Source organism: Lichenostomus cassidix, chromosome 1 (assembly GCF_008360975.1).
Source record: "Lichenostomus cassidix isolate B80296 chromosome 1, HeHo_3.0, whole genome shotgun sequence".
Taxonomy (NCBI): Eukaryota; Metazoa; Chordata; class Aves; order Passeriformes; family Meliphagidae; genus Lichenostomus; species Lichenostomus cassidix.
The window spans coordinates 15,506,626-15,530,643 of NC_139479.1; the positions used below are offsets into that span (position 1 = coordinate 15,506,626).

At 39.3% G+C, this 24,018-nt stretch overlaps 1 protein-coding gene across 1 annotated transcript; it reads right to left on the minus strand.

The window, feature by feature from the left end:
• Positions 1-854: 854 nt before the first annotated feature.
• On the minus strand, positions 855-23,809 carry BEND2 (BEN domain containing 2). The gene is made up of 12 exons (XM_085051344.1): positions 23,580-23,809; positions 17,235-17,381; positions 15,395-15,555; positions 13,521-13,592; positions 13,242-13,316; positions 12,448-12,552; positions 9,971-10,472; positions 8,785-8,985; positions 8,089-8,225; positions 7,256-7,469; positions 5,931-6,134; positions 855-3,979 (listed from the first exon to the last, which is right to left on the minus strand). The coding sequence occupies exons 1-12, from the start codon at positions 23,683-23,685 to the stop codon at positions 3,768-3,770; spliced, it is 2,136 nt and encodes a 711-aa protein (XP_084907470.1). The 5' UTR covers positions 23,686-23,809; the 3' UTR covers positions 855-3,767.
• Between the last annotated feature and the right edge of the window lie 209 nt (positions 23,810-24,018).

A 24,018-nucleotide genomic window follows, 5' to 3' on the forward strand; every position in this document is an offset into this window, starting at 1 on the left:
AGCCCCAGGTGCCCTGAGCAGCCTGTCCCTGTCCTTCTTGGCCACCCCTGTGCCTGGGGCCAGGCCCTCACCCCCTGCAGGGCTGTGCTGCAGCCTGGCCCTGCCAGCCCCATCCCCTGACCCCCCTTGCTGGGCAGGGCAAGCAGAGTGTCCCACTCACAGTCACATCCCCAGTCCTGCTGGGTCCTGGCTCCTGTGGACGCTCAAACCTGCAGAGCTGCTGACCGGACTCTGGACCTGGCTCATTGCCCTGTCCCCTGTGGCCCTGGCAGTGGCCCTGGCAGTCGCCCCAGCAGTGGCCCCTGCTGGGGACCAGCTCACACCAGAGCACCCTCCTGGGAAGGGCACATGCTGCCTGTGCTGCGGGCACCCAGCTCTGGCCACTCAAGCTGCTCCCTGGTACAAAGTGCAGCAAACAATGGTTCATTCCTTAGGTCACATCCAGGGATCCACAGCACCTGGCAGTGAAAACACAGTGCTTCCTGGCAGCCCTGTTTTATTCCTTGAGTAAGAGCTAACACAGAAACTGATTCCACTGCATGAGTAAGGCCTCGTCTACCAATTCATCAGTTTAAAGGACATTCTTAAATTTTACTCAACTCCGATCCTTTTGTGGAAATCTGTTTTGGATAACTCACACACAGCTGTAACTGACAAGTCAAGTCTAGAAGAGTTTGCTTTGGTCTACTTTGGTGAAGTAAAGAGTTTGCTTTCGTTAAGGCAGTCTAAATTTAGAAATCACCTCACCTGAACCAGAAGATCTCTCAAAGCCTTGGTTCTTTAGAGGACATGAGAAGAATCTTTTCAGATGAAACTGTACTTGAACTGTAGATCCATGACACAAGACACACATATGCAGTCAAAGAGCTGTATGCTAATTTTATTTGTAAAATACTTTATTCCTAACAGCAAAATACTTTAATTTTACTTTATAAAAATTAGCAACATTTAATACATTTAAAACAGAAACACAAAAACTATTTTTACTTCAATTATTCAATTCTCTTTACAATATGGAAGCTATAGGTATGCACCACACTCAAAAGATTTCAGTGCCAAACGTCATTAAATAAATATATCCTTCTACCATTAAAATCTGTGAAGGGCAATGAAAAAAATTCATAAAACTACTGAAAAAATATAAGCATTTTTTGGCTTTTTTCTGAGGTTTGGAACTAGTAATATTTATACACAACAAAGCTCTTGGCATTTACAACAAGGACTGTATAGAACAGTAACGGATGAATTTGTCAGTAGTACACCAGAACAATCAAATTTGCAGAACAATATTTCTAGTAAGAGAAGAAAATCAGAAATTCAGCCTATTTCTTAAATACTACAGAGGACTTCTGCAAGGAGGTGGCAGGAGCTAATGTTGTATTTGATAAGGCCATTGCATATCCTAACTTGCAATTAAAAAGCTGGTCCTATACTCTATGTAATAAATGCCTGTTATGAACAGAAGTTGAAATGAGAATGAGTAAGTTCACTATTTTATCCTATTACAAATAAACTATGAAACCTTTGCCTTCAGATTTAGTTAAATCTAGTTCTGCTATGTACAAAGGCATTACTTTGGAAGCCACAGTTTCCACAACTTTCAGAGGTAAAATCCACTCCCTGTGCCAGATAGCCAAGCAGCTTCCTTCTGTGAAGAAGTTGGACCTGAGACTGTGCTCAGACCCAACACAAATGGCAAGGCAACTTCACACAGCAGTCAGCCAGCAGGGACACTGTGAGGAGCATGTGACCCATGCTGAAAACCACAGAAGAGAAAGGCTTATCCAGCTGTATGGAGTTTAACAAGGGCAAGTGCCAGATTTTGCACTGGAACAGGGCAACCCTGACTGTCTGTATAGACTGGGGAATGAGAGGCTGGACAGCAGCACTATGGAAAGGGACCTGGGGGTCCTGCTTGATGGCAAGCTGAACATGAGCCAGCAGTGCCCTGGCAGCCAGGAGGGTCAGCTGTGTCCTGGGGGCATCAGGCACAATCAGCATCACCAGCCAGGCAAGGGAGGGGATTGTCCTGCTCTGCTCTGCTCTGCCCCAGGTGAGGGGCAGCCTCACCTGGAGTGCTGGGGGCAGTTTTGGGCACCACAATACAAAAAATTCATTGAACTGTATACATAGAGAGTGTCCAAAGGAGGGCAGCGAAGATGGTGAGTGGTGTGGAGGGGAAGCTGGATGAGGAACAGCAGCTGAGGTCACTTGGTTTGTTCAGCTTGGAGGAGACTGAAGGGAGACCTCATTGTGGTCTTCAACATCCTCCCAAGGAGAAGTGGAGGGGCAGGTACTGCTCTCTTCACTCTCGTGACCAGTGACAGGAATGGTCTGAAGTTGTGGCAGGAGAGGTTTAAGTTTGATACCAGGAAAAGGTTCTTCACCCAGAGGGAGGCTGGACACTCAAACAGTCTCCCCTGGGAAGTGGTGACAGCACCACGCCTGACAGAGCTCAAGAAGCGTTTGAACAATGCTCCCAGGCACATGGTGTCATTTCTGGGGATAGTCTCGTGCAGAGTCAGGAGTCAGACTTGATGATCCTAATGTGTCCCTTCCAACTCAGTATATTTTATGATTCTATGACAACTTCCTCTTTTGAAAACAAATGAACAAAAAAACCCCCAAATAACAAAGAACCTACCCAGAAAAAAAAACCCCATTAACTTCTGTACAGTTACTGCTGTTGAATTTTAACTTACCAATTAAACTGAGCAAGATGTGAAATTGAATATATATGGTAACAAATTTTTATTTATTTTTAAGAGTTCATAATCCAGGTGATTTTCACAATTAGTTTGTTAAAATTTGTTTGGTTGGTTTTTTGGTTTTTTTTTTAATATATAACTTAGTGCACTAATAAATCTTAGTCTTGTGTGGACAGAAAGGAAAGGCAAGGGCATTAACATTTATTATTGACAGAGAGGTGCTTTTCTGGACCTCATATGCACCTACAACGAGACACTTGCTGAAAATGTGAACCCTTAGCTGCAGTAACCACAAGATGGTGGCGTTCAGGATCCTGAAGAAGTATTTTCCTTAAATTTCATTAAGAAAAAAACCAGAACCAACCATTGGACTGTTTGTTTTGAATTTTTTTTGTCATTTTGTAGAGCTAAATCAGGACAAAGTACCAGCTGTACTTACACTGCTGTCTGCCTCTTATCCTACAAAAAAGACTATTATAGGAGGCAAAAATATGAGAGATCACAGAATCATTAAGGTTGGAAAAGACTTCTGAGATCATCAAGTCCAGATACTACAAGTTAACCAAATGCAATTAAAAATATTTTTTTCTTTCTGGTATTTTTGCTGAAGATATCAAATTGTCAAAGCAAATTTCATTCCTCACACATAATGAGATAATTTAGCTGGCTATGATTCATCCTCCAAGGAGGACCACTCTTTCCTCTCCTCATTTCCATCTGCTTATGCTGAACTGATGCACAGTGCATCTTTTCTAATCAGATTAGTCTTTCAGATTCAATGTATCATGAGAAAAAGCTTTTAGGAGAGAGCACATTGCAAATGCTAAAAGGAACAGTGAAAGTCATTTCTGAGGAGCACAAATGCTACTTATACAAAGAGTCAGGGCTCCCAAGTCTTCTGCTAACTTTGGTCTCATGAAGTGATAATATTTAGTGCTGCTGACAACTCTGTTGAATAGGACAACTTGCTGTTACAGGCTTCTACATGGAATTAATAAAAACCTGCTAAATGAAGATTTGAGACAGTGTTAGAGAGCTTCAATCTGTGAGATGAGAATGTTACTTTCCACTGGCTTTACGGAAGTGGGATTCTCTGGGGGACTCTGCCCTCAATGGCAGCACTGCCAGGCCTCTCTGGCGGATTCCAGACGTGGCCTTTTTGAGCTCATGGCGGAGACTGCGGATGGTGCTGTTTATGGCAGCCACACATGCCTTCCAATCAAACCCAGTTTCACTCAGATCAAAGGATGGAAAATTCTCTTGAAGAAAGTCTAAAAATAAACAAGTAAGTAATAGTGAGTTATCAATTATTTATGCAAGCTATATACTCTTTCTGGATCTAATTAAGCTAAAACAAGTGCATGCTACCAAACCAGGATAGCTAGGCATATTACAAACCTTGAAAAGCAAAGCAGGGCACATACTGTTTTCCCCCTTTCTGTTAGATTTGAAAATGAGTAAAAAAAGGTCTAAGCATAAAAACAAAATATGAAAAGAAAACTTGACCACGTCTTGATCACTGAAGTGAGTAACTTCACCTTCTGATGTGGTCACCTAGAGAAAACAAATCTTGGGCTCCATTTCAGAATGACCAGTATTAGGCAGGACCAAGCTCTCCTTCAGAGGATCTCTGACAACTATATTCACTAAAATTAAACACAGCAATTCAGTGTAACACAGCTGTACAGCAACAAGAGTGACAGAAAAGCTGCAAGAGCTCATTCCTTGCCATACTGCAAAAAAGATCAGTAAACAAATTCCTGTGTTTTGTAGCAATGACATAAAAAGGGTAGGAGTATGGTTCCTTTCTCCCCTTCCATGAGTAAAATAAGTAGTTTAAGAGCAAAATTAAAATAGTTTTTCTAAGTTATTGAGGAGTGATTGTCCTTCTGAGCTGAATTATGTTTTCTCTAAGCAAACTGCTGAAAGACTTAAATAAAAACCAAAAAGGAATTCTCATCTGTAATTTCAAATCAAAGGCAATATTGCTTCTCCTCTCTAATTAACAACTACATTTACCTTCGCAGTAGAAGGAAAAGTATAGCTAGTGGATATTGTATCAGCTTAGTTCTTCCATATACCAGCAACTAAAAGTCTAATCATTGTTTACAATTAATATTTTAACTTGTAGTTACAAACCTGGAAACCCATTTTGCCACAAAAACTTTGGTCTGAAGGTAGAAAATAACTGAGATAAAAACCTGTGCTCTTGCAGTTCACTCTGCTCCAGGAGGAGAGGTGAAGGAGAGAGTAAGTGTGCCTTGGGATGCTCTTGTTATAAACTATGCTGACAAAGGACACACAGGCTGTTGGCTGAAGCAGCAGCCAGGCTCTCTAGCTCCATCCCCAACAGTAAATTCAAAAACACTTGGACTCAGAGGAAGAGCAGGGAACAGGAATTCCTACTACAAGGCCTACAGACCCCTTGTACATGGTGCACAGAACAGCTTTTGAAGTCTCTTCTTTCACCAAAACTGACCAGTTGTTGGAATTACAGGAAGGCAATGCGGGACCCCTTCCTGGTCTGCAGTGTAATGTTCAGGGAGCTGGTGTGGCCATCCAATCCATAACTCTCTCAGTTCTCCTAAGAGTCAAGATGGACTCCTGTGTGCTTGCAGAAGGCTGTCCTTCAAGAGCTGTCAACTTTCCTGAGCTTCTCTCCTATTCAGAACTGTCTCTCACAAGCTCCCACCTGTGACTTGCCCAAATATATCAGTCTGCTCTCCCAAGCTACAGGGCCTATACTGAGACCCTTCTAACTCAGCATCTTGGGGCCCATGATTTCATAACCTCTACAGGCAGTACCGCCACCAATTATCACACAACCCTTTTTGTGAAGAGAGCTATAACCTGCTGTGCATGACATCTCTGCTCTCTGCTTCATCTACATAGCCCCTGTGTCAAAAAATTATCTCTGATTGCCTCCAGAATCCTCAGGGACTGCTTCCATCTGCCCCTGCCTTGCCCTTTTTCAAGCCAATGTCATGGTGAGTGAGATTTCCCACACAAATCCATACAGGTTCATGATACAGAGAATTTCTTGAGCTACTAAAATATAACTTCATGTACTTCCTCTCAATTTATTCCACTGCTTCCAGTAGTGCCTGCAAGAACAGTTTCACAGACTAACTGCTGAAGCTCCATGCTTTGTTCATAGCATTTGAAGTTAATACTCTTATTAGTTTCCCCACATTATGATTTCACAGAGATTTTCTGACTTACCTCTGAGAGCATTAATTTTGTTGGAGTCCAGTGGGCTCATGCCACGATCAAGACTACCATATACGTTGCTTTTCACCAGCACATCCTCAGGGAACATATGACGAATTAGGTAGCGAGCTGACAACTCTGGCCGTGTCTTCCCCTTAGCGACATAAATGACTGAGAAAGGCAACTGAACGTTGCGCCATGGGCTCCCAAGAGGTTCTGGAGAAGATGTCAAGGAGAAAAAAAATTTTGCTCATCCAAAACTGACCATGGTTCAAAGTGGGTGTATTACATCAAAACTAACACAAAAAGTTCACCCACAAGCTGCTCTACTTGCTCAGAAAGACCAGAGCAAAACAGTAACACTGCAGCTAGTGCTAACATGAAACATATTGCAGACACATGCCCAAGCAGCCAGAAAGCCCTGCCTGGTTTACAACCATGTAACTTCACTTCTGATATGTCTTCAGCAATGACAGCAATGTAACCTGCATTACTAATGATTGCTTTCTAACTTGTTTTCATCTCATGTGAAAAGATGATGCTATTCCAATAATAAGTAAATAAAAGTTCTGCTATTTCAGTGGTGCTTAGATCCTGTAAGTGGAAACAGAAAGAGAGTATTTTTTAACTACTCTAACCTGACTTCACTGCAAACATTAAGAAAAAAAAGCAAAATTTTTAGTACATCAGGAGATCTGTGGGATCAGACTAACAAATCTTGGGTGCAGGAACAGATCTGATACAGCCTTAAAGTAATCCTAATCGAATCAATTATTTCCAAGGGCAACTAATCTCAGTTCATTTTCCTGTAGGCTCTCTAAGCATCACATCCTGTACATGGATTTTCCCCCAATGCCTTTGTGTATTGCATACTTTCACTTAAAAAATGAAAATATAAAGGCTGCTTTAAAATCTTTATTGTGCCAAATAGTCAGTTTTGCAGAAAGGTGCGATTTTTCTTCTGAAATTGCAACACCACTATATAGATATTGTGAGCTAGCATACTTGTTTAAGGCAGAATATCTACCAAATAAAAGAAAAAAGCCAGGGACAACACAGGAACTGTAGCTGAACTTCCCAATGGGACAGTGGCTATGCATTATGGGACACTGGTAGATGCAAATATATATTCTGTTAGCCAGAGTTAATGTTCTCGTTCATTCCCAAAAAGACTTACTATGTACACATCAAATGACTGCCTTAAGAGAAAAAGAAGAATCACGTAGTTCAGAAAATCCCTTTACTATGCAATTATACCTACAGTAGCATCTTTTGCCTCTCACTGACCATTTAAAATGTAACAAGCAATTCCAGAAAACAAAAATTTCTCAGTTTACCCATAGGTTCCAAACACGGTTGTTTCCTGACTGAAGATGTGTGGAAAGCTTCTGGAAACTTATCCAGTCCTGCATTCTGCAATATGTCAGTTGTGGAGCCGCTTGTTTTCTGAGAGTTTTGAGAACTGCCTTCACTATCTTCATTGAAATTTAAATCTACACAATGAGATGTATCAGGAGCATCAGTCACTTTTTCTTTCCCCTCAGCTGTCTCCTGAAACATTAAATGAGGTTAGCACATGCACTGAGAGAAGCCTACCAGTTTTCTAATTAGTGTTCCAGTTTACTTCACATTTAGTATAAATTAGATTTTCAGATATTTACAATATAGTTACTCCTGAATTTCTATAATGAAAACCACAGGTGGAACAGTTAATAGGTATTCAAAGACATGCACAGAGCATTTTAGAAGCAGAGGTAAAGGGAGCTGCAGGCGTTTTGGGAGCGATGTTTCAGTCAATATAAAACTGAAATGCATGGCTGGATGTATCTGAAAAAAAAAAGCCTGGGAAAACAAGTGCTACCAGCTATGTGTTTAAGCTCTCAATCAAATCTGACACTACTTCTGGGCAACATTTGCAGTGCTTTCCTTTTAGTATCCCATGCCTGAACATCTATTAACTGAACACTGGAAGCAGGAGCAGGAAGAAGCAGAGAAGAAAGGCATATTCCAGTATTCCCCACATGGAACCAGTGCTGCAGTCAGCAGGCCTGTGCTGAGCAATGCAGAGACAGAACCCAAGGAACTTCCAATTACAGCATTTGTATGATGAGGAAGTCAAATAATTAATCTGAGAAAAAAAGCACAATCTTAGTACTTAATAAATCATCACCTTAGGAGAACTTGCTGAGTTTGCTTTTCTTTCAGAGCGTAAAGAGCGGATCATAGAATTCACATTTGTGATACAGGTTTTCCAGTCTTTTCCATGCTCGCTCAAATCATAGGTTGGAAAGTTAGTTGCAAGAAACTCTGCATATAAAATACAGAAAATGTTTTAAGCTTAATGACAAAAGACAGCATTTAGAAATATCCTAATTTAGGAAGAGAGAGAAAGCTAACAAATACTTCATGTTTACTGCTCTCCATTTACAAGCTTTATATTTCCATCCATAAATAAAGATAGTAAACTTATGTTTTGAAGCTAAGTGGCACTATGAAGTCAAGATGTTCTGTGATACTTTTTGAGGTGTTGTGAACAATGCTTTTATGATATTAAGCATTTCCTGGTAGAATTAGGGGAAATGTGAGATTTATCAAACTAACTTTAAAAAAAAACCCGAAAACCAACAACCTTCTCCCCTCAAAAAAAGAACAGAGACAGGGTAATGCTGTTGCTCCAACTATTTCACATGTCTTATATAATCTCACACTCAATTTTAACCCTTTAACACATACCACTACAGCATTTATCTGTTCACCAGTTGCAGACAACGATTAGCCAGAAACATACAGAAAAGGACTCCTTGTAAGTCCAAAACTTCGTTAAGTGTGAAAGAAGTAAATCCGTGCATTCTGAATGGTAACGTACCTCTTATGGCAGCAATTTTGTTTGGATCCAATGTCCTGCGCCCTCGTGCACTCGCTCCCATAACGCTGCACAATAAAGTTTTCTTGGGGAACAAGGCACGAACCAAATGGCGCGCTGCATACTTGGGTTTAGCCTTTTGCCGAGCCTTCACCAAATGGTTTCCAGGGACTTTTACGTTTCTTGCTGGATCACCAACAAACTCTTTTGTAGAACAAAAACAATTAAAGAAAAAAAATTTAAAATCCCAAGAAAGTTGTTAAAATAGAACACGTTTTCAAAGTCTTTCTCTTGACTCTCCAAGTATGTTCTCTACTACAGCTAATTCTACTGTGTATTACTACTTATCTTTGCTCTCACAAAAGCAGCTTTAAACTGGAATGGTAACAGTAATATAATTTTGATTCACATTAACCACCAACATAACTAACTGAAATCAAAACACCCAAGAAAATACATTAGACATCCAACAGTCCGCAATGTTCACACTGACCTATTTTACATATGTGCAGATACCATGTATGTTTTCAAGACACTGACTCACAAAGAGTGGCATATACCTACATAGAACTGTTTATTTTAATAACTGTTAATTTTTAGATAAGTATCTGAGTATTTCACCTATTATTCATGCAGCTTTTCAGCTGTACAAACTTACTTTTTAGATCAAAAGCAATGAAAAAAGTCATAGCTCAACCCTGCACATAACTCAGGTAATTTAAACTTTAAAAAGGCGTTTGTTTTTGAGACATAGTGCTATTTTATATGTGTATCTTTACGGTAATGCAATGATCTATAGACTTTCTGTGGAATTAAGTATTTTGGAAAAAACCAAACACTGGAGGATTTGAGTATAGAAAGGATTTTTCACTGATAAAATCCTCCACAAGAAGAAAGCAGGTATTTCCTTTGCACAGATCAGGTAAGCTGCTTTCTTAAAACAACATGCATACAGGTATATGCCTCACTTAAGCTTTAGTGGCAATCTCTTTTCCTCCTCCAACATGTGTATAGCATGCACATATTGCTTGTGAGTTATACACAGGTTAAAGAAGATTACATTAAGAGAGAAAAAGAGAGCCTGGAATTAAAAGAACCCAAAGTACCTACTGTAAATCAAAGGTTTGTGGTAGTACCAGACTTTTTTTTTTAGCTTTTGTTTCTGAGTATCTATCACAAAGGAGCTCACCAAAGCTAGGATTGATGAAGACTGAAGAAGATGGTAACTCTTCACTAATATTCACATCCTCAAATGCATTTCCACAGTTCACAGCATTATTTTCCTGACTGGGCTCAGATGGTGCTGGTATCGATGATGATGATGCCTCTGGTGAAGATGCAACATTGACAGTACTTTCCACAATACTGGGAGGAAGATTTGATTGTGGTGAAAGGTCAGGCATCCCATTAGTTGCTGAGTATGATGAATGCAATGAATGTGTAGAAACTATAGTGGGGAGTGGTGGGCTCTGCCTTCCAAGAGGCTGCTGAGATTCAAGCTGAAAACTCTGCTGAGCATGTTTTACTTTGGGAACATGGCCATTTTGTAAAGCAACCCTTACAACTGGGCTATGCCTTCCCTGGCCTGATGAAGAAAGATGAAGACTTAAATCCCTTTCCATATGTTTTTGTACTCTTATTTTTCCTGGGGAAAAATGACTGGAACTTCTGTATGTAAGTCCAACTGGTTTCTGCAAACATGATTAAGAAAACAATTTAAAGGTTAAATTAGACATAAGTGATAATTTATTTTTTTTTAGCAAACCAGGAAAACTAGATTTTAGTAATTACACTATTGGCAGCAGGCTATTCCTATTGCAGTTTCTGTCATTTTCTCAGAGCTATCATGTTTTCGCCTTCCCTCTACTTTCTTCTGTTCTCACTTGTAATTGCAAGACTAAGAGTTTATCTGGTCAGCTTCAATGGTTCTCAAATTTGTTCTGCCTGGGGTGGTGGCAAATTTACTTTCTAGAACTCTATAAAAAATTAAATTAAATAGGAAAAATAAAATTTAAATTTTTTCAGTCATTGACCCTATCACTGGCTGATGAATTTTCAAGGAATGTGTCCACTGCCAGGCTAGCTTCCTTTCAAACAAGAAGAAAAACCAAAATCTTTCTCTTCTTTCTTAATGTATAACCTGAAAACATTAAACATTCAGATCTCATCTACAAATTAAGATTCCAAAGAGACTGAGACAGACAAACTGAGACATGGGCTACATTTTCCATCACTTCAAGTACTTTCATTAAAAAACATACAGCATGCATTCTAGTTCAAAACACACGTCACTGAGCAGGAGCCACCAAATGCAAATGATACATGTGGGTTTGTTTTTCTTATTTTGTTTAATTTTGGGTGGTTTTGTTTGTTTAAGAGAAATCTCATCATATTTCACCCTTGTAACCTTAAAAAAAGCTATGACCTTAAGAAAACCTTATGTATCTGAAAGTTTGTCTGTTTCTCCAGCCTCTGGATTTCATCTAATAAAAAAAGTACCTTTATCACAAACCATTCCATTAGCCCTTCACAGCAATGGTACAGCTATGAAAAAAACCCAACAGCACTCCTGATGGTTTTAAATGGCAGAACCCAAGAAAATAGCTGCCAGGTTGCATCTGACTCTTCATAGGGATAAAACCCTTCAGGAAAAAAAAAAGGTGAAAAAAAAAGCAGCGTGGGTCACTTTTAGACCAAAAACCCAAAGACTAAAGCAGCTGCCATCCCACACATCAGAAGGGAGGGAAAGAGCACAGAGGTCTTACAGGGCTCATTTGTAGGTGACAAGATCAGTTTATCCCCTGAAACTGGTGGTTTTGGATGCGTAGACAGTACAAGCTTGGAGTTGAAAGCACAAACACCAAATAAAACCTAGTATCCTACTGATAGCTGACAGGTGTGAAATTCAGCTTCACCCACCCTAAGAGCAAACAGCCTACTGTGGTCTTGACATCTGACAGCAGTATCACCTCTGCCACATTAAAAGCTTTGCAGTGTTGTTGATAAAAAAGGTCATTATGGATTTTATGACCTTTTTCAAAAATCATCTGTTATTCTTTCCCTTTAAAGATCATTGTTAGAAGTACTAATGTTGTGTCTCCTTAGTTAACACTCGATGGACCATTTAGGAACACAATGAATAGTGTGTACTCAACATCAAATCTTATTAAAATGTTAAAAAAAGATGTCTTCATTAAGGAAAGTAATAAATTATATATTGTAATGGATATGACAACATACTGTTGATATCTAAAATTTAGGTAGTCAATTTAGCCAACCTGACTGATGCTTAAACTCTCTTCTAACTGCAGAAACCAATGAGCACATCATAGATTGCAAAGGTGCAACAGCAATATACTGAAGTTTAAGATGTACCTACACAATTCACTTCTGTTCATACCAATACAAATAGAATTTTACAGCATCTATCACAGCATCCTCAATTCAGTGGGGGTCACTGCCAATCTGTGGCCACCAGTCAATAACACAGGAGACTGAAGCAGGCACATAGTCAGGAATCTCAAGTAATTGAATTGAAATAGATTTTAAGTCTACTATTTTGCTACTTATTTTAATCTTAGTGAAAGGATTGGATTTTTTAAATAAGCATCAGAGGAAATGGGAGAATTAAAGCAAAACCAAATCTCTTAGGTCTTTAATACTCACAGGTTTGAGCAACAATGGCTTTATACGACTATGCTGCATTTCCGAGACCTTACGATGAAGCTGGTCAAATTTTTTATCCAACTTTTGAATGGCTTCATACATGGCCTGCCAACAAACATAAGACTGAAAAAAGTTCTGTTTCACAAAAACCCAACCTGAACCTGAAGAAACCACAACAGTTCAATTAAAAGCTAAACTCCCTCAATAAAACTCAGTCAACTTTCTTCCACAGAACTGCTGAATGCTTAAGGAGACTTACAAGACATTAACATTTGGCTACAAGCCACTTACAAATTGACTTCCATTAAACATGGCCTGAATGACTCCAGTCCCACAAATGCTCACCTGAATGAATGTGGGATGCTTTTAATTTTTAGTGCAGTTATTTTCAATTTTGCCAGCTACTGCTTCAGAAATCAACAGGAAAGAACTCACAAAAACAACACTACCAGGATTTTTGGCACATCTTTGGCAAGCAAAATGTACTTTCAATAGCTGGGTATGTATCACAGCCCATTACCACAGCCCATATCTTTCCCATTACTGTGAAGCTCCTCCCAGTAACTAGACATTACATTTTGTATTAAAGCTTAATATTTGAAAATTAAAAATGAAAAGTTCAGAGAATATGAAAGAGATTAGTTTTACTTCGAAAATATTGTAGTTATGTGGGCAACTAACAAGTAAACAACTGGAAAGGATCAAGTCACTGTTGTCAAATATACAATACAACTCTTCCTGAAGTTTAACTAAAATTGTTTAAGTGCCATTTCAGATATAAAGAAAAAAAATACCTGGCAATAACTGAGGACCTCCATAAGAGGATTCTGCTGATATCCAGTATATGAAGCTTCAGATAAAACGCTCTCCTTTTTCATTAAAATAATAATTAAATAAAAAAGAAAAAAGAAAAAAAAAGGAGTGTAAGGTACTAATACATACAGAGGCTTAGGATATCACGTTAAACAAGTAAATCCCAACTTCAAATGTCACATGTTACTTCAGCCTACCTCAAAACACCCATCCCCAAAGCAGCTTTTCAAAGTCAGTCAAACAAAAGAAAATTAACTTACACATTCATAGTCTGGTTCATACTCATAAATGACACTGTCACTATCCTCATATTCTTCTTCCCTGGTTCTCATCTGGGAAATAACATAACGAACATTTATTATTTTGAAAAATTAAAGTATTCTTCTAGGAATCCAACTGGGACACTTTCAATTGTATCTATATTCCCTCCCTTGGCTATAAGAGTGCCCAAGAAAACAAGACTTAACACAGTCATCTTATTTATGTACTGGGATGTTAAGGAAACTTTCCTGTCTGACCACTCAGGAGCCACTCTGGTGGTTATCCAGAGACTGTAACTGCTGGAACTGAAGCCCCTTTGCACTGGGTGGCTCAGGTGCTCTGCTTGACTCCCTACACATTCTACTTTTTCAGCCAGACAGGATTTCCTTACCAGCTTGATACTGGGTTTGCCATAGCAGAGTCTCAAATATCTGTTGCCTTCAAGTAAGTCTAGCATGGTACAGGAGCAGAATAACAGCTTGAGCTGGGTGCCTTGGAGGAACAATATGCATATATGTGTGTGTATGTATATATATATATAGATACATATATGCATATGCGTATATATGTGTGTATATATATGCATATGTGTATCTATATATATGTATATGCACACATATATATACACACACATATTTATAAAAATATGCATTTTTATTTGCTTATTCTAAGGGCAGAACTTTGTCATCTAGCTGTATGTACTATACAGCCAAACTTCTGCAATCACAGAATCACTTAGATTGGAAAAGACCTTTGAGTGCAAATTATGAGACTTCAGTGGGTATAACTGCAAGCAGAAGCTGTAAAAAATTTCAAAACGAGACAATTTTCTCACGGCTTTAAAGCTGCTTCTAGACAAGAAGAACGGCGCCACCGCCTGGACATTCCCGATATTTTCCTTTTACTGGACAGATGGTAGATAGATGCCGATCCCATCCACCATACACCACTGATTTAATGTGCCTGCTGGGAGTGTTTTCTTTGTTGTTTTTTTCTTTTCAATTTTATTTTCTTAACTAATCAGTTTTTATTTTAGAAAAAGAAGGCTGGGGGTTGGTAGGTGATGCTTTTGTTTTGTTTACAACACACAGAACTCAGTGACTGGTAAAAATATGGATATTACTCTAGGAGTTACTGAGAAACACCTGAAGGACAACTGAGTCATCAGTCACAGCTAGCACAGCTTCAGGAGCGTAAAGCCCTTTTTGTCAAAGTTAATTTCCTTTTATGACAAGATGGCCCACCTAGTTGATCAAGGGAAGTTAATGTAATCTATTTCAGGAAAGCTTTTGATACTATCTCTCACAGGATCCTCTGGACAAAACGTTGATCCCAAAGCTGGATAAACGACATCATGTGATGGATGAGCAACTGGCTCATGAGCCAGGCACAAAGGGTAACAGTGAGTGAGGTGACCAGTGGGAATCAGACCAGTGACCTCTCACTAGTGGAGTTCTGCAGAGCTCCATCGTTGGCCCTGTGCTCTTCAACATCTTCATCAATGATGTGGACACAGGACTGGAAGGGATGCTGAATTTTCTGATGACACTAAATTAGCAGGAGCTGTTGACTTCCTTGAAGGCAGAGAGGCGCCACAGAGATATCTGAACAAATCAGAGGCTGGGCAACCAACTACATGAAGTTTAAAAAGGAGAACTTCTGGATTCTGCACCTGCGATAGGGCAACTCTGGAAGTACAGACAGACTGCAGAATAAGAGGCTGGAGACTTGCTAAAAGCATCCAGGTAGGGATATCCTACCCATCTTCAGTGGGATGTCATCAAATAATCACACAACAGTGAAAGAAAAATGATACTCCAAATAAGATTGACACTGGCCTCAAAACAAAGGGCAACTGTTTGGTGAAACATACCACATTGTGTTCCACTACAGCAGGAGAAAGTAGTTTTCTTTTATTATGCAAAACCAGAAAATCCATTTTTTCAGGGCTGAGACCATTTCCTCTCTGCATCATTGCAGAATGGTTCATTTGTGAGGCTGTTTCATCAGCAAGCACTGGCAAGTCTTCGCTTCCTGGGAAAGTGAAGAGAAAGCAAAGCACATCATCAAGTGTCCCATTGCATTAAACATTTCACTACAGTAAATCCAGGTCCAATCACCCTTTTCTTTTTCTAACTCTTAGACTGCTTCATTATTTGAAATTTGTTTGCCAACATATGATCAAACAGTTATTAATCCAATTAATTTAGATCAGAAATGACAAATTCAATTTAATATTGTTTCTTCCAAATATAATGACACAAAGAAAAACCTGCCAGTAAAAGCAATCTTGACTTTGTGGGCATAAATGGCTAAGAAGAAAGCAAAATAAAAGGTGTTCTGCAGCATGCAAGGTGATATAAAGACCTAGATCTCTGAGTGATGTTGAGCTTGCTCTGAGAGCTATGGTATTGTAGATAAGAAGATACAAGACAAAAGTATGAGAAACTTGTTTGGAGAGGCAGAACAAGATCTGAAGGGAAGGCACTGCATTACAAAATATTGTTCTAAGATGGTGGTTCAATAAAAACAATCGGAGTGAATTTCAGTTCAAAGTTCAGTAGTTATACATAAGATAAACTTGTGGTGTGTTTCACTCACATACCTCACTATACTTGATTTTAACTAGACAATATCTAATGCTAATATGCCCAAAGTTAACAAAACCATCTTTTACCTTTTAAGAAACAACTGAACTCACCATGGTTAATAATGAAATTATTTATAATTATTAATAATGAAATAATTACTCATGTCCTAAAATGAAGGTCAGCAACTCTCTACGACAGCTTTTTGGGCAGTTTTTATTTTTGTGGGATGTTTTGTTTGTTTGTTTGTTTTAAGTAATGGAGACAAAACACGAGGTAAACCATCCAAACCATCCTCCACTCCCAAATTTGCTTTTAGACATAAACATACAGAAAACTACAGAATACCCTATTGCTAAAATAGAAGACAAAAAGACTAAAGGTTCTTAGAAGCACCCAACAACGCTAGGAAACAGATATAACTTGTGTCTGTGAAGAGAAATACTCATGGGATTCTCTACAGAGTTAACTGGCTGAATAAAAAAAAAATCCCCCAAACAAAAAAGTGCCTTCACTTAGTTCAGTAATTTTCCTCACTGACTTGGTAATACTGCTACTGGACTTACTAAATGCTTGTAACAGCTATGAATAATTTTTTTCTGCACCAATAAAGCATTGGCTAAGATTTCTTGAGAGACTTTGATCTTGCATGTTAAAATAAATGAAATTAATTAAAGACAATCACCAACAGCTACTTACAGCTAATAATTTATCACCTTAAACAACCATCTTGCTATCACTACATATCAGTATCTCCAATACTAAGTTACTGGACAGATTACTAAAAACCTAATTTTTTAGGTTATGTTCTTTCATTACATTTGTTTTCCAAATTGCCTCCTTATTCATTCCTAGGTATACTTACCTTTACAAGTAAGTAAAAACTTGTCTTTTTACAGCACAATATTTTAACAGGCTCACTATTTATAAAGACCTCTTGAGTAATAACTAAAAGACACCACTTTTTAAAGGCACTGCCAAGCAATTTCTATAAAGTAGCTTTCTAATCAAATGTGTTTTAAAGATACGGGTAATAAAGAAAGCATTGAATACAAAAGCACTGAATTTATGGCATTAAAACTAGCCATTAACTATTAGACCACAATAAAAATGGAAAGTAATTACCATAGGCAAGTTGATCCATCTGGTGAACAGCACTGTTTGCTTCAGAGTTTTGTTGCACTGGCATGCAGCTTTGTGTGGACAGTCCACTGTCTCCATGGTCCATAATCATTGCTTCATCCTCTTCCTCAGTCTTCACACACAAATAATCTATTATCAGATGTAGAAAGAGAAAACAGGTGAGACTACAGGCCATTCTGTATAATCAGAGGACAACTGCAGTGCCTGTATCACATCCAGCATTATCTCAATTGTACCACAGGCTACAATAAATTCAGCTTCACTTTAGCATCTAAATGCAAAGTCACTTTTAAACACAGACAATGAGATTTTAACACACACTGTAAGGGAAGCAGCTTACTATTGCTTAGTGGGTGGGATTTCTGAAACTCTTCAGTACCCAGCTCTTCCTAAAGGGTCCAGCTTCAACAGGAACAGTTACAAGCCAGTAACAAGCACTTCTACAAACTCCACTATTTACATATTCAAGTATATAAGAAAAGTATTAATTTGGTCTTGAAATTTAGTTTCAGAAATAAGACTTGCTTAATACACTTTAAACAAATCAGTTTCCAAATACTAACCGTATACTTGGTATTCATATCAACCCAAACACTGGCTCCCAATGCAATAAATGTGCAGAAACATTAAATGGCAAATCTCCAGTACCAGATTTTTTCCAGTTAAAAACACTACATCAAGAGAATACAGTTTAAGAATAACTGCATTATAGTTAATATTGCTAGATCCCATGTTTTTGACAGGGTCGGGCTGGGACTGGAATTTATTTGTGATGTAACAGTACCATGGAAGGAACCATTTAAAGTTAGGAAATAAAACTTAAATTCAGCCAGCACACATGCATAATGACACTCTAACTATGTGTAACATAGGCTGTATTTTCCTCAGGGTCTCTTCCCTGTTCAGTGCGCAGGATGGATGGAGCTCCAGGAATGAATCAGAACTCTCTGAGTGGAACAAGATTCTGCGTCTCTATCCTCATATAATCACTTTACTCCAAATCCTGCTCTCTTCTAATTCCTTAAAGAAACCAAAAGGTAGGAATCAAGTTGAATTCCACAGTTCACTCAGTTTTGCCTCTGACCAAAACTCCCATCTAATTCAAAAGACATAATATAGCAGGGTTTTGATTAGGCTGTCATCAGACTAAGAAACTGATGGTCTGTTCAGAAACACTCATCAAGTGCCACACAGTCAAGAGCTTTGTTTATAGCTGTAAACAAAGCCAACAAGCTACCTGGGGCAGAGCTGACCTGCACAAAGGAGTTTAGCTGAGGACACACGCTAGGATATGCTGCTTAGCTGCCAGTAAGAGAACAGTTCTTGGCCAGTTTTCATGAGCTGTACAGAAGTAAACAACAGGCTTACTCATGAACCTAATTTAGGTGCAGCTTTTAGCAAAACACTTCAGTGATATTCACTCACTGAAGTTCATTGCAGGTTAACATGAGTTATTAGCATGTGCTGAATTATTTAACTGCCTCACAGGCACAAATTTTTTTGTTGACAGTCATTTAGTATTCTACCTACTTTTGGAGAGAATTAACAAAGAGTCAGTAAAAGTGCATCTGCATCGAAGCAGGAGGGATGAGAATCCTCTCTGCCAATTTCGCCAGCCAGGATGCCAGATTAGTGCATGGTCTGACAAACGCCCTACTTACAGCTGAGCCTCCACTCTCCTGCAATCCTCTTTCTATCCCTAACTAGACAAAGCAATACAAGTTGTATGTTATTTATGCAACCCTAAAGAGCACAGCATTTACTGGTATATTCATAATCTTTGCCTTACCTGTATATTCATAATCTTTGCCTTACCTGTATATTCATAATCTTTGCCATAAATCTCATGCCTCCCTCAAATAATGCAAGCAAAACAATCCTACCTGATAAGCAACTATGTCACTCAAATCTACAGCAGACAGAGTGATGAGTATAGAACAGAGAAAATTTGGTGGAACCAGCACATAGCAAAGACACAGCAACGTCCCAGCAGCTCCATCTGGATTACGGGAAGACCAGTAAGATCAGAAATCAGGAGAGTTTCTACAACTGGTTGATATCAAAAGCAAAACTCAGTCGTCCACATCTGCTACCAACCTCCTTTAAACAAGTTTCACCAGTAAGATTAGAAGTCAGGAGTTTCTACAACTGGTTGATACCGAAAGCAAAACTCAGTCGTCCACATCCGCTACCACCCTCCCTTAAACAAGTTTCAAAGTCAGAATTTCAAGAGTGCTCTGGACTCTGGGCAGAAAGTGTTTCCAAAGCCTGTAGTTACAGCAACTCACAGCTGGAGAATAAACCAAACAGGATACAGAAAGGAAAAACACCTCAATTAAAAACAAACAAACAAACAAACAAAAAAATCAAGTAACAAAAAACCACACAAAATAATTGCAACACATTTCTACAGTGATGTGGAAGCAATGCAGAAAGAAGTACTAGCCTCTCAAAACTTCTAACGCTCAGATGATGGCCAGGAGTCCTCACTCCTGGCTTTTTAATTTCCATCACCCATTGCTGAACGTGGCTGCTTTCATACATGGAAAGGAAATTATTCTGTCTTCACAATAGCACTTTTACATGAACAGTCAAGAAACTTGGAGATTAGAATACACCACCCATTTCCATGAAGGCTTATTAGTGTGACTGGTCACACTGCAACAATAAGGAAAGCAGCTCCAAGAATGTAAACTCACCTGCTTCATACCAACCACTTCTTCCTTTTCTTAATGCATTCTAATTGCCTGGCCTCTAAAGTCAGTGGACAAATTTAAAAGTCTTTGCTGTAGATTAATGACATTTGTCATCAAGAGGAATATATATGTGATTAAAAATAGCTTGTTTATAAGATAATTGAGGATTAAGTGAAGTTTACTTACAGAAAATTAGAATATAGACCATTATGGAATATTATTCACGCCTTCAAAAACTTGTGACAAGAAAAAAATTACAGCTAGTTACCCACAATCTGAAAAACACTGCAACTTAGTCCTCTAAGCAATTCTAAATATTTCTGATGTTTCTTTAAATTCATAGGAATAGAGAAGATTGCCATACATACATAGCACCAAACAGCAAGAAATACAACTCTGACTCTCAGGTAGAAACCACAAACTGCCAAATTCTATGGATTAATTCGTGCTCCTGAATAAAAATAAAATGAAGCCATCAAGGTATTTTTTACTTCTGACTTGCATGAAGATGCAACTACATTTCTAGTGCCAAGTTGGTAATTTATAGACATGTACTCAGTCCACTGACACAGAAGTTCATGACATAGATATTTAAACTTTTCAGGTAAGTCTTGAAAGGAAAGGATGGATTTAAAAATTGTGACCCAGAAAATATTTTAGGTTTACATATTTCAAAGAAGGCTTTTACTGTAATGTGAAATACACATTAGTAAGACTTACTAAATAGGCTAATTTATCCAATCACTGGAACAAGTTATCAGTTTAGAACTCTGAATTTCTGTTTGAAAACTGAAGTCTAAAATTATAAAACACGACCAAATTAATTTCCTTTTCGGACTAAATGCATACTCTGGTTACATGATACAGGCTATGACATTATTTTCAGTAGGGCTGCAGAACATGCTGAAAGGTTAAAGTTCATAAAAAAACATGTATTGTAATGAAAGACATTTACTGACAGAGCAGGACAGTAAAATGACCATATTAAAAAGCTAGAATTCGAGGTGATATTTTTAATTTCTTAAATGTTTATATTCATAATTTAGAATTCTTTCATCGGGAGGTCATCTTCACTTCTGGACAAAATCACCAGGCAGCAGGTACTTGCAGAAAGTTAAGGTACTTACACTTGAATTATTTGCACCCAAAAACGTCCAACTCTGTGTCTAACCCTGTACTATATTAAATTACAGCTTTTTATGCAGCACTGTGAAACCACACATCACAAAGAATTTATTTCCATTAACCAACAGGAAGATATATTTAAAAGTAATTGAGACTTGAAAATTTCCTCTTTTCTTTGGAAATGCTGTCATTTGATCAACATACTCCAACAACCAAATGACTGCTTTTTACTACAACTCAATTCCCTATCACCAAATACAGGCTTTGGTGAAATGAGCTGAAAACAGAAAGAAAAATGTGAAACATAGGAATGAGAGATGAATACAACCGAACTACAGCATAAAGAAAATAGGGGCATATACCCAAGACCATAGATAGGACACTGATAGACCACAGACAAATGAATTATTTTCTCTAGAATAATTTAAAGATTGAAAGTTGTTGGTATTAAACATCAAGAAACACTAAAACCAAGCAAACAAACAACAAACACACATGAACTCTTTCAAAGGCAGAACTGAAAAGAAAAACACTAAAGCCAAAAAAAACTCTGTAGCAGCTATGAATAACATGCCAGAACAAATCAAGCAAAGCAACCCCACCCAAATAAACAAAGAACTTACCTGGGTTGAAGCTAAGCCACAAAAGGAGAGGCAGCTAGCCTTGAGTCATGATCAGATCCTGCACTATTTATGGCGTGACTCTTGCACTAACATACACAAAAAAGTGAACTAAAACAAGGGAGAGATCAAGAACTTTTCAGGGTCAGTATCATCCCATCACAGCTCTAAGTGACCATCTGCCTATTAACTCGATTTCACTGCAGACATAACTGAGTTTTAAGCAGATTTCTGCATACTATGATAATGAGAGCTACAAGCACAGAAATATGACCAGATCTGATGCATCAGCTGAAGTGTGAAGACAAGCTGAGTATTTTTTTCTTTCCACAAGTATGTTACTGATTAAATCACATAAACCAGTGGCATAAAGAAGAACTTGTATTGAATCAGAACATTACCCCATGAATGCTGTCGCTTATTGTAGAAACAGAAATGTAGGTGACCATCAAGTATGGCATGGTAAAGGGAGGTTAATGGGAGAGATGGCTGAAAGCACCAATTAGTACTAAATCCTATCTCAACCTGTACTACAGAGTTCCTGGAGAGCTCCTTGCAAAATCACAAAAACGTTTCCCAGAAATCTGGTGTGTTTTCTTCATTTTGTAACAGGTCAATTAGACACACCTCTGTATTTCTGCAAACATAATCTCAACACTCCCAAATGCCACTCATGTGTAAGTAAGCCAATCACGTGTAAGTAAAACTGAATTTTACAAAGATGTTTAAATACTGCGCTCAGAAAAACTGGTAGCACTCACCTCAAGTCACATCCTTGAATTCAGCATACTTCTGATTATTTTGTCCTACCTCTAATGTGTTGTCAGGGTTCAGAGACCCCAGAATACTGTACCAGACATAAAATGCTCAACAACAACCTCTAAACACTGAAATAATACATAATTTAGAGTGCCGTTGTCAGAATTTGCAATAAACTTTGACAACAGAAACAAACGCTAAGCTCATAGACACCCGTTATCATGGAAACAAACACAGTAATAAAACCAGATTTCCTGTACTTTTACATGTCACATTTGGAACACTGAGATGCTAAAACCACCGAAAGTCAAAGTAAAACCACTCTCACATAAAGACCACTGGTGTTATCATACTGCGCATTTTGACCAAAGGCATGTATTTTCTATTGCCAGGGATTAGTACAGACTTAGCGTCTGCTAGGATTACTGAGTTACAGACAAAGCCAATCAGGAGACCAAATAATTGAAAACAAAGGAGAAAGACCAAAAAATGCATCACTGTGTATGTTTATTTAGTAAGGATTATATCAGCATTGCGATGCTCTTCTGCATCTCAGTCCTAACCCTTTACTTCATGTTGGCACTTGCAGAACCGCACAGTGAACTCTCTGTTTCCTTTTTAGAACAGTTCCTTGAACAATGAAGTCATACAAGGAAATTGGGTATCTGAGCAAAACAAAAGTGAACTTTACTTTAGAGGGTAGATCTGTGACAGCAACAAGCTAAATGAACATAAACTGAACCTGTAAAAACATCACCCTTCTAAAGAGCAAGGTGAAGAGAGTAGCTGGCACAAACAGGCCTGCTTGGGTCCTAAATAAAGATGGCTGAAGTTTAAAACACTTGAGTTGCGCTATGCACTGTGTCTTCTGACAGAAAACTCAATACGGCACGGTTCTCACTTTAGGAGCATCATTCACCTCTCCTTTACTCAGGTTTTGTATCCGAGTAACTGCAGCGCTGGGGGAACCTGCCAGAGCCGAGACCCGCGGCAAAGTCTCCCCAGCATTTCGGCACTACGCTCACCCGCCATTTGAAGACTACGGAAAGCAAAAGCTTCCCCCACCATCAACACCGCAACTGAGGCAAACAAGCTGTGGTTGCGCCACACTACTTCTGAGCACTTACTTCCCCGAGAGTCGTGTCCCGGGAGCACACACTCCCAGAGCAGGCCCTTGGGGCGCCCTGGGCCCTCACGCTCCGTGGGGCGAAAAAGCGCAGCCCCGCCCGCCATGAGCCGCGCCCGCCGCGCCCCCGCGCCGCGAGACCCCGCCGGTGCTGACGCGGCGGCGACGGGCAGGAGCGGCAGCCAATGGCAGCGCCGGCCGCGCGGGAGCGGGCGAATAGCGACGGGCGCGGTGGGCGTGGCCCGGCCGGCTCGGCGTTGGGGCTGTTGCGAACGATGAGGGAGCGTTCCCCGCGCCCCGGCGGCGCCGCGTCCAGCCCGCTGCCCTCAGCGGGGAGAGCCGGCCGGCCGGGAGTCTTACCTTCCTCGGACATGGCTTGCTGGGGCGGCTGAGCGCGGGGTCCTCCTCGGGCGGGCCGGGCCGGGCGGCGCAGCGAGCCG